The sequence below is a fragment of the Culex quinquefasciatus genome, chromosome 3 (assembly GCF_015732765.1).
Source record: "Culex quinquefasciatus strain JHB chromosome 3, VPISU_Cqui_1.0_pri_paternal, whole genome shotgun sequence".
Lineage (NCBI taxonomy): Eukaryota > Metazoa > Arthropoda > Insecta > Diptera > Culicidae > Culex > Culex quinquefasciatus.
Genome location: NC_051863.1, coordinates 161,222,643 through 161,233,628, shown reverse-complemented (window position 1 = coordinate 161,233,628; position 10,986 = coordinate 161,222,643). Strand labels below are relative to the sequence as shown.

At 37.8% G+C, this 10,986-nt stretch overlaps 1 protein-coding gene across 1 annotated transcript; it reads right to left on the bottom strand.

Annotated features, from left to right (window-relative positions):
• Nucleotides 1-1,103: 1,103 nt before the first annotated feature.
• Nucleotides 1,104-10,651, bottom strand: LOC6041116 (nose resistant to fluoxetine protein 6). The gene is made up of 10 exons (XM_038265483.1): nucleotides 9,902-10,651; nucleotides 4,081-4,224; nucleotides 3,672-3,972; nucleotides 3,072-3,616; nucleotides 2,931-3,010; nucleotides 2,761-2,874; nucleotides 2,201-2,351; nucleotides 1,948-2,134; nucleotides 1,517-1,659; nucleotides 1,104-1,296 (listed from the first exon to the last, which is right to left on the bottom strand). The coding sequence occupies exons 1-10, from the start codon at nucleotides 10,151-10,153 to the stop codon at nucleotides 1,114-1,116; spliced, it is 2,100 nt and encodes a 699-aa protein (XP_038121411.1). The 5' UTR covers nucleotides 10,154-10,651; the 3' UTR covers nucleotides 1,104-1,113.
• Nucleotides 10,652-10,986: the final 335 nt, after the last annotated feature.

The following is a 10,986-nucleotide window of genomic DNA, read 5'->3' as shown; positions in this document are numbered from 1 at the left end:
TCCCATAGTAATTCCCATGTAAACTTTAACCCTGATGCGCGCAGCCAGTTTACAGCCAAATGAGCTAATATTTGGCATGAAAGTCCCTATGGGCATGCCCTACAAGGGGAACCATACTAAAACTTGATCCGAGAACTTTTTGAAAAACATACCCACCCTAATATATATGCAGCAATTCCCCACGAAAACAGCATGGTTCGAAAAAAGTTCTCCGATCGGGCTCAGAATTTTTCTGGGGTTCCTAGGCCAAAATAATTACACCCGTATTTTTTCGTTTGGCCATTAGGGTGACCTACGCCGTGTTAGGGTGGTCCAAAAAATGGCAATTTTCGTCGATTTTTGCAAAAATCACTTTTTTCAAAAAATCATATCTCCGCGCCATTTTATCCGATTTTTGCTGTCTTAGACGCAAAAGAAAGGTGATTAGTTTGGCTATTTAGGAAAAATAGTAAGAAGTTTCAAAAATCTAGCTTAATATTTGAAAAGGTCGTATGAAAACTTAAAATGCTGTTTTGAAGGTCTTGGGACCAAAGAGCTTATGTCTGAAAATATTTTTATCGGATTCCTCGGAAAATTTCACATAACATATTAAAAAATGGTGAAGTTATGTTTTCGATACTCTGAGATACGATTTTTTGAAAATAAAAACTGGGTTTTTCGACGCGCCACGCGCAAGAATGGGAAAATGACAAAAACGGGAAAAAAATGACGTTTTTTACTAAAACTGCGATAACTTGAAAATTTCAGCGATGACCTATACATGTAAGGGTACCAAAAGTTGCGTTTTTAATTACGAAAAAAAAATTTCGAGCTTTTTGCTGTTTTCGTGGGGAAATGCTGTATGTATACTTATATGAATCCACTTTATGATTTTTGAAAATAGTGCCCGAGGCTGCTCATCTGAAGCGATTATTTCCAAAAAGCTGGAAAAGTTCATAAAAAATTTGATTTAATTAGTAAAAGAAACAATGAAGATTGGTCTTTTCCTTCCTGAGATACAGCCACCCAAATACAAAAAAAAATAAAATAATTCAGGTTTCACTCAAACAAATATTATTTTTACTTATTAAACGGGGCTTTCGAAGCAATTACCAAACCCAGCATTCGATCTTCCTAAAACAACTTTTTATTGATACTCCTGAGACAACTTCTCGCCCCGTCCAGCAATCGTCCCCCGATGTAATCGACGTAGTGCGACTTGCTTCCCAGCAAATTTGCCACCGGTTGCTCGACCAGCAGAAACACCACCAACCCTAGCCCGTAGGACAGCACCAGGGCGACCACCGTGAACCAGAACTGCATCGGCAGCAACCGTCGCGAAGCCATCGAGAATGCACAAGTAGGGAATCGTTAAGTAATAATAAGTTATTAAACGGGGAGTGAGGGGTGAAAAAAAATCAAACAATCTGACTTATATTTCTCCGCAAGGTTTAACCCAAACCGTCTGCCGCCTAATTACAGTCTAGAAACATCGCGGAATAAATGAATTTAGAATTCCGGCCCCGCAGTGACTTACCGGCGTGAGTGCGTCATTAGCCAGGGGCGCACGGATGCCGCTGGAAATTGCCATCAGAATTAGAAAGTGACCGTGGTACACGCTGTAGGTCAGTTTGCCCAGCGGCAGCAGGAATCGGTGCTCCAGCAGCGACCGGAGACGATCTGGAAAGGGATTAGGAGAAGAAGAAGCGTTTACTTCTAGTACTGTGTAACAAGCATTGAAAAATTTGACGTAATGGTTTTATCACTGACAAACAGACAAGAAATTCGGTTTGTTTTAATCGCTACACAGACACTCAATGTTTTAAATTGAGACAAATTGAAATTCCGGTCGTTTCGACAAACCGACATCAATTTTGTTGAGTCATGCTAGTCAGTCGGTGGATGTTATAATTAATTAATAGAAAAGACGCAGCAGTGTCTAGGAAGGTGTTGAAAATAAATGCTCACCCGTGCTACTCAGGGCCATGTCGATGAAGAGTACTGCACTCAAAAAGCCCCAACAATTTTTGGCCACGGCACCGTAGATCGGCACTGTCCACGGTGGCAACTCCAGGTTCACTTCGTAGAGTAACGATGCCGGAAGATAGCATGCGAGTACGATCGCGATGGCCATCAGTTTAACTGCCAGGAAAGTCTACAAAAAAAAGCAGTTTCAGGTAAAACTAGTCGAGCGATCAACGATTTGGCCTGTGTTGCCTACCTTCCGGCGCACCAGACTTTCCCCCGAGGGCTTGGCCCGGTGATACACCAGGCCGGCCAGAATGCCGTAGAAATAGCCGGCGCTGCTCGTGTGAAACGGTTTGTACAGCCGGGCGAACCATTCGTCATCGGTGAACAATAGCAGCACGGGTCTACGGGTAAAGTGGAAAGAGAGAGAGAAAGAGTAAAAGGTTAAGTCACTGATTAAGGCACGCGTGAGCACGAGAGACAATTAAGTGGATTCATTTTTTTTTTTTTTTTCGTGTAAACGTCGATTTATGCAATCGCTTGGACAGTTGGCGAAGGTGGGAAGTTTCAGTTGATGAACCGGTTTTTCCAGTAGGCATTAAGCATGCAATGCGTAAATTGCACTCAATGTGTGTAATCTGGGATGTGACCTTGGCATTGCGACGAGAAAGAGGTTGTTTGAGAAACCGTTAATTGGTCAGGTATACACTTGAATTATACGTAATAAATTTCGTAATGGTTACAGTACATCTTAATATTTTAAGGTTTGCAAATACACGAAGAAAGTATATTTCAAAAATATCAGCAACTTACCTTGTACCGGTGGCCATTAGCGGAGGCAACTGTCTAATCCACATCACCAAACTTGGTCCCACAAAGTTAAGTGTTACCATAAATCCAATCCAATACTTGGTGGTTTTAGGGTACCTGTAAAAGAGGTCATAAAATTATCGACAAATTAACATTTTTATAGCGCAACAAACCGTTTTATCGTCAGCAGCGCAATTAATCCAAACAGATAAAACTGGAAATCTGCACTCAGGTACCAGCTCGGTTGAACACACTATGCTTCTCAAAATATCAAATTAAGCATATGAAAGCGATCTTACAAGAATCCAACTTACCGTTTCATTAACTTTTACGTAATTGTTCAAGAACAGCAAATTGACCCACCAATTATTGCGACAATTGTTCGCCTCAATGCCCACGATCCGATCGTACAGTGGTCCAAGCTGGATCCGTCGGTACAGAGTTGCCGTCACCAGCATCACAAACAGGTACACCGGAAGAATCCGCTTCAACCGGTTGACCACCTTGTCCCAAAGCACCTTCCCCCAACTTTGAATGCTGTCGGGATTTTTCGCCAGCGAATCCAACAGATTAACCGCCATCAACAGTCCCCCCATAGTGAAGAACGATTGCACCAAGTTCGGGGTGAACAGGGACAGTGTTGCCAACACGGGATTCTGCAGCGTTTCTTCAAACCGTTCCGGATGTGCGGTGGGAACGTGCATCAACATTACGGTGGTGTGCAATTGAATGATGGTGACCATAGTGATGAATCGGATTCCCTCCAGGAACCGGAAGTCCTTGCTCAAAACGGACTTTGCAGGGGTGGTTAGGGATTGAATGTTTCGCGGAACGGACCATAACGTAGCGATGCGATACTCTGAAAGAAATGAACTTGTTACTTGTCTCGATAAAGTCAAACTTCCAAAACATACCGATTGACTCTGGATCCGTCCCAAAGTGATCATCCAGCGTTGATTTCTTCTTCAAGCGGCAGTCAAAAATCGTACTCAAAACAGCCAACCCAGCAAGTAAGCAAATAACGACGATACAAAATCCATCCCAGGTGCCCAACGGTTCAAACCTCCGACCGGGCTCATGGCAGTACTCAATCTCTGTGAATACTTGCAGCGCAAAATCCGTCCGAAGCTCCTGGTTGACGCACAAGTTCACCACTTCGCCGTACAGCTCTCGGTGGCGCGACTGATGCGGGAAGTATTTGCTCTCGAAGTGGTACTGTGGCAATTATGAGAAGATGAACATCAAGTAAGCATCTAATGATGACTGATGGCAGTACCGTTCGGAGATGATGAAAAAAAAAACTCAAATCATTCAAATACATACATTAAAATCCACCGTGAACGGCTCGACCAGCAATTCTTGGCGCTGGCTTCGGCTGAGTCCTTTCGTGGATCGTAAACACTCGGCGACGCAAACGCCTCGATCCAGCAGATTATGTCGATAGTGGCGTACGTCGGCGCTTACATTCTGCAATGAGTGGGTAATTGTTGTGTGGTGACCTTGGTGTCAACAGATTCACGATCAAACTACAGATCGACTGTTTGGGAAGATGATAGCATTAGCGGGCTTAGCCCCAAATGATGGATCAAAATTCTATGTTGGAACCCTAAATGAGCAATTCTCTACCAAAACCGGAAATGGATCTTATTTGTATTTTTTTTTATTTGGCTCAAACTTTGTGGGGGCCTTTCCTATGACCAAATATGCTATTTTGTGTCATTGGTTCACCCATACAAGTCTCCATACAATTTTGGCAGCTGTCCATACAAAAATGGTATGTAAATATTCAAACAACTGTAACTTTTGAGTGAATTTCCTGATCAATTTGGTGTCTTCGGCAAAGTTGTAGGTATTGTTGAGGACTTTCGAGAAAAAAATAGGTACACGGAAAAAATGGCAGATTTTTTTATCAACTTTTTTTTCACTAAAACTCAATTTCCCAAAATACGTATTTTTTGATTTTCGTGATTTTTTGATATGTTTTAGGGGACAAAAAACCGCAACTTTTGAGCCATAGAGAAACATGGTCAAAAAATCTGCCGCCGAGTTATGATTTTTTGAAAAAATAGTGATTTTTGGAAAAAAAAACGAAATTTCATGCAAAAAAAGGTTTGACATTATTTTTTAATGCTAAAAATTTTTTTTTTGAAAAGTTCAGAAAATTTGCTATAAAATTGTCTAAGAAAAATTGAAGATTGGACCTCTGGTTGCTGAAATACAGCGGCTTAAAGGAAAAGAAACACGAAAATTGAAGTTTTCTAAGTCTCACCCAAACAGCCCACCATTTTCTTATGACGATATCTCAGCAATTAATGGTCCGATTTTCAATATTAATGCATAAAACATTCGTGAAATTTTCCGATCATTTCGAAAAAAATATTTTTAAAATTTTTAAATCAAGACTAACGTTTTAAAAGGGCCAAACATTAAATATTACGCCCAAAATATTTTTTTCGAAAAGATCGGAAAATTTCACGAATGTTTCATGTATTAATATTCAATTAATATTGAAAAATATTGGACCATTAGTTGCTGAGATATCGACATTAGAAAATGGTATGTTTTTTTGGCGATATTAAGAAAACTTCAATTTTCGTGTTTCTTTTTCTTAAGGCGGCTCTATCTCAGCAACCCGAGGTCCAATCTTCAATGTCTCTTAGACAATTTTATAGCAAATTTTCTGAACTTGTCAAAAAAAAATATTTTTAGAAATGGTCACTCATGGTCACTATTTTTAAAAAATTAAAAACTGCAAATATTTCGCTAAAATCGAACTTTCGATGGCTATATCTTGAAAACAGAGCTCTTTATCGAAAAATCTGTAAAGTACTTTTCGATTGCAAATTCAATTTTGCATTAAAAAATAATATCAAACTTGTTTTTGCATGAAACTTCGATTTTTTTCCAAAAATCACTATTTTTTTCAAAAATTCATAACTCGGCGGCAAATTTTTGGACCATGTTTCTCTATGGCTCAAAAGTTGCGGATTTTTGTCCCCTAAAACATATCAAAAAATCTCGAAAATCAAAAAATACGTATTTTGGGAAATTGAGTTTTAATGAATAAAAATCTGCAAATTATTTTTCCCCAGTACCTATTTTTTACCAAAAGTCCTCAACAATACCTACAACTTTGCCGAAGACACCAAATTGATCAGAAAATTCACTCAAAAGTTACAACTGTTTGAATATTTACATACCATTTTTGTATGGACAGCTGCCAAAATTGTATGGAGACTTGTAAGGGTGAACCAATGACGCAAAAAAGCTTATTTGGTCGTAGGGAAGGCCCCCACAAAGTTTGAGTCAAATAAAAAAATACAAAAAATAAAAATGGTCGAAATCGGCCGATTTCGTAGAGAGTTGCTCAACTGCTAAATTCATTTATATAATGTTCGGCATACAAAAGTATTAATCAATATTTGAGTTATGCTTTCTTTATCCTTAGTTGTTGTTGCTTTGTCTTATTATCATGAAGATGTTGTTGTTGATTTAATTTGGGGAACTATAACCCCTGTAGATCATTCGCTCCCATAATTATCTTGAAGAACGTTTTCAAATCACGAAATGAAATTTCAAATCACGAAATGAATAACTGCGACTATTTTCAACAAACTTACCTAAAAATTACTATTACTTGAAAACGATGCACTTTATCAACATGTCACTAGTACGTTTTGATTGCAAATTCGAATTTACATCGAAAAATTAAGTTGAAAAATTGTTGCGACCAATATTTCGAGTTTTTGAAAAAAAACAGTATTCAAATTCAGTATTCAGTATTCAGGATTTAAAAATTCATAACTCGATGAAAGATTTTTTGCACATTCCAGAAATTTCTGAAAAGTTGGTATTAATGTCCCCTAAAAATAGTGTTTTTTTTCAAATCAAGTTTTAGTGACAAAAAATGAATTTAAAAATCACCAATTTTTTATCGTGTATCATTTTTGTTGTTGTCATTATCCATGCCTTTAACTTGCCTTCAACTTTGGCGAAAAATTCCTCCAAAAGATACAGATTTTTGAATTTTCATATATCATTTTTGTTTGCCAAATTTGCATGCAAAATTATATGGACAGCAATTAAAATTTAAAAAAAGATCAATTTCGTCGAGAATAGTTAATTTTTCAATTTAAAAATGGTTTTTAATTAAAGTTAGGCCGTTGCAAATATTTTTTGAAGTTTATGTCCCTCGCCTCTGACCAAAGTCGAGTTTATAAATTGAATTTACGAGACATGATTTCAACATTTAAATGTAAAAAGTGTTTTAAAATGCATTAAACACCTGTCCAGTTGTTTTGCAATCATTAGTTTCCGAAATAAGTATTGACGAAAATTTTATTTTTTTTTTCGCAAAAAAAAATTGCGGTTCTGTACATTGGAATTTCATGAAAATTCAAAACATTTTCAAACAAGCCCAAACATGCTTAACGTGATTATCAATGCAGAAAATGCATTTAAGATGGTTTTTAGTTGATTATATTTCTATTTTCATGGAAATTTTGAAGTTTTGCCTTCCTCATCTTACTGAGGAAAGGCTGTAAAATCACTTGAAAAATGAACTAATTAATTTGGCCTCGTAGACCCACCTTCACGTATACATATCGACTCAGAATCATGTTCTGAGCAAATGTCTGTGTGGATGTGTGTAGGTGGGTGGACAAAAAAAATGTCACTCGATTATCTCCGGACTGGATGAACGGATTTTGACCGTATTAGTTTCATTCGATCCGTTTTGGGGTCCCATAGGTCTCTATTTAAAATCAGCAAGTTTAGTTAAGTACTTCAAAAGTTATGCTAAAAAACTATTTTGGCATGTGTCCGGAAGATTGTAAAAAGGGTGGTTTCTGCAAGAAAACCTATCATATTATACATTTTCAGAAAGGTATTAAAAAGAACTTTCCAATGAGCCCATAACATTGAAGATATGGGAACCCTATCAAAAGTTATTAGCACTTAAGTGTTATTTATACACTTTTTGGAGGCCGGATCTCAGGTATTTCAATAAAAATTATGTCCGGGTCCATCATGCGACCTATCGTTAGTTAGATAATCAAAAGACCTTTCAAATGAGCCCAAAACATCTAGGATCTGACAACCCTATCAAAAGTTTTTTGCATATAAGTGTTATATATACATTTTGTTGGAGGCCGGATCTCAGATATTGTGATAGAAATATTGTCTGAATCTTCCATGCGAACTATCGTTCATTAGGTTTTTTATCAGACCTTGCCGATGAGCCAGAAATATTGACGGTCTGCGAACCCTATCAAAAGAAATGAGTAATAAAGTTGATTTGTTAAACATGTTAAGCGGGAATGTTGCTATTTTTACTGAATGTATTGACTTTATGAATGTGAGGAAGGCACCAACCACCTAAAGGTGGAGTAAGTAAAAAATTAATGCCAAACAAATTATGCCGATGCAAATATTTTTTTATAGTTTTTGTCTTTTGACTTTTAATTTCAATTTCAATGCAAAAACCATTGGAAACTGCGTAATGCACCCGTACAGTTGATAAGCAAATATTAATTTTAAAAATGTATTATTTTCCGATTTTTTTTTGTACAATGAATATTTAACAAAATTCAACAGATTTTTTAATTACCCCAGAGGCATCATCCTTAAATATGTCACGCTCTAGGGGGGAGGGGGTCTGAGCATGTGTAACATTGCAAGTTATAACCCCGTCAAAAAATTGATAGTTCTCGCCCGGACGATTCACCCTACGAAATCTGGTTATCAAAAACAACAAACCGATAGACCGATTAAATTGGGCTGAGTCAGATTTTTTTTTTATTCATAGACTAAATCGGTAAAAAATCAATTGTTTTTATAACCGATTCCATCCGATTTGGTCGGCCGATTTCAACAACCGATTCTCCACCAGACGCTTATGTAAAGTTTACACAGAAGTCTGCTGCCCGGTCGGCCGATTCGTTGGCCAACGAGTCGGCCGAAACCACCCAACTAGTCCCGACTAAGTTATGCGAATTGTCGGAATTTTTTTACGGGGAATTATAGTAAAAGCGTCACAAAGGGGGAAAAAGGGTGGTTAAATTTTGGCAGATTTTAACATGACGTACTTTATGGATGAAGCCAAACATGCAAAAAATGATTCCAAAACGCAGGGGTTTAAGGGTCGCTTTTTTATCGTTGAAGTTTACATGGGGTTTTCTGTCAGGTGGCGCGGGTATTGCCCAAAATTGTCCCAATGTGAGATTCTTGTAGGGAATTCAATTCCCTACAACTTTACCGAAGGGTGCCAAACAATCCGAGTTGGTCCTGATTTGTGTTGTGTATCTCGGGTGAGTTTTTAAAAAGCCGTAAGAGCCACCGTGACCTCCGGCACTAATTCTTCAAATTGAAACAACATTTCATTTGTTTTAAGTTTATGGCTATTGAAGGACATGTAGATGAACGATTTCAAGCTTTTTTGAAATTTGTTTTTCGTAAGTAGGTTGAATACCGATGCAAAAAGGGCTTTGTTTACCAATGGCTCTAAAGTCTTTTTGAAAACTAATCCGAGCTATGTACCCTTTATAAACTATAAAGTATGCAGTTATTTTTTATTGCGCACCTAAAATTTACTTTATAAATTTAAACAGGAGAGATTCTCGATTTTTTTTCAGAAATCATGCATTTTTAATTCACGTATAGTAAAAATCAAAAATGTTATAAAATATGTAATCAGGGAACATAACTAGATATAAGCCCCATGCTTTTTTCAAATTATCCAGTCGCCTTTCAATTTATTTGCTTTAAGGTTGACCAAAAATAATAAATCAAATTTAAAAATTAATATTTCCTGATTTTTAAAGAGTTCTTCTGTTATTCTCATTGAAAAAATAAAATATTTTGGGTATTTATCCCTGCTAATTTGTAAACAAAGAGTGTAGCCTACTTACATCAGTGGATATTTAAATTAGAAGTGAGCAGGATACACTTTTTTATAAACAAACTCACATTAGCCCATTCACACGGATTTGCTTGATTTGGTCAAGCGAGTATAGTTTAACTTTGAATCTTCAACCGGTTTTTTCATATTATGTTTTATTCACTTATATTTTACCAAAAAAAACATTCTTCAGCTTTCAAATATTCCGCCATCTTCCAACACCTAACCGCATCCTCTTAAACCAACCTGTATCCGATTCCACACTTCACTCAAGGGCTTCGGCTTGACCACGGCCCGAACCATACAGAAGGCACTTCCTCGCTCCAAGCACTGGCCATAGTTGTCGTAGCGATACAGATCCGGCAAACCAGCAGTAACTTCCCTACCGTCACCATCCCTCTTTTCCACGGACGTCAAATCCGACCCATGGTGCACCCCGGAAAACAGCACCAGCAGGAACCAAATCTTGCAACTCAGGACGGTGGCTGTTTTCCACATGGCGCTCGCACTAGAACTGCAAATATCGGGCTCGCATTCAAATGTTTGGACCTCCGAAAATTTCGATCTATGTACAATGTACACTCCCGGCCGGCCGATGGTACATAGAATCTATTAGCCACCGAACAGAAAGAGCTCAGTTCATTGATTGAATCATCTTTGCATCCTCCCGGCCAACGGTCGCTCTCGAAGCACAGTAGGTGATGGATTTTTCAACCGATTCTAGAAGGCAACGGTCGGTTACTTGGTTTTCCACACGGCAGATCAGCGCGTTTTTTTTCTCGGATAATTATTACGGTGGGCGCTCACAAACGGATAGACATGAAGAGATTTGTTTTTTTTTTGGTTCTCTGCACCGCTGTGTACACCTCTCGAAAACTGGGGGTACTTGTGGGATGGCACTTGAACGTCCGGCGTAAAGCAGTTAGAACATATTTAAAAATAACTCAAAGTTATCCGTCTACTCGAAGAAAACTGCAAATATCACAACCATCCACGATGAAAGCTCTTCGGGTTCTACGCTCCAGACCTACATTAACCCAGAATAAGAAGTGAGATGCTGGCAAGAACTTATCTGATTGTAAGAAAAACCAGGAAGCTTCATGGAAAGCGAAAAAAGACACAAATCAAGGGTAGGAGACAAATTCTAGAACGAGAAAATCAATATAATTGTTCAAAGTGCTTTTAATTCAATATTGCCAAATCTGAAAAGGTTCATTTGAACTGCAAATTATTTAAGAATGTTAACTCATATAACCAAAAATTCAATCTTAGGCTTAGAAAATAAATTCAAAATTCACGATTGTCGGAATTGTTTTTTCTGTGATCTACAC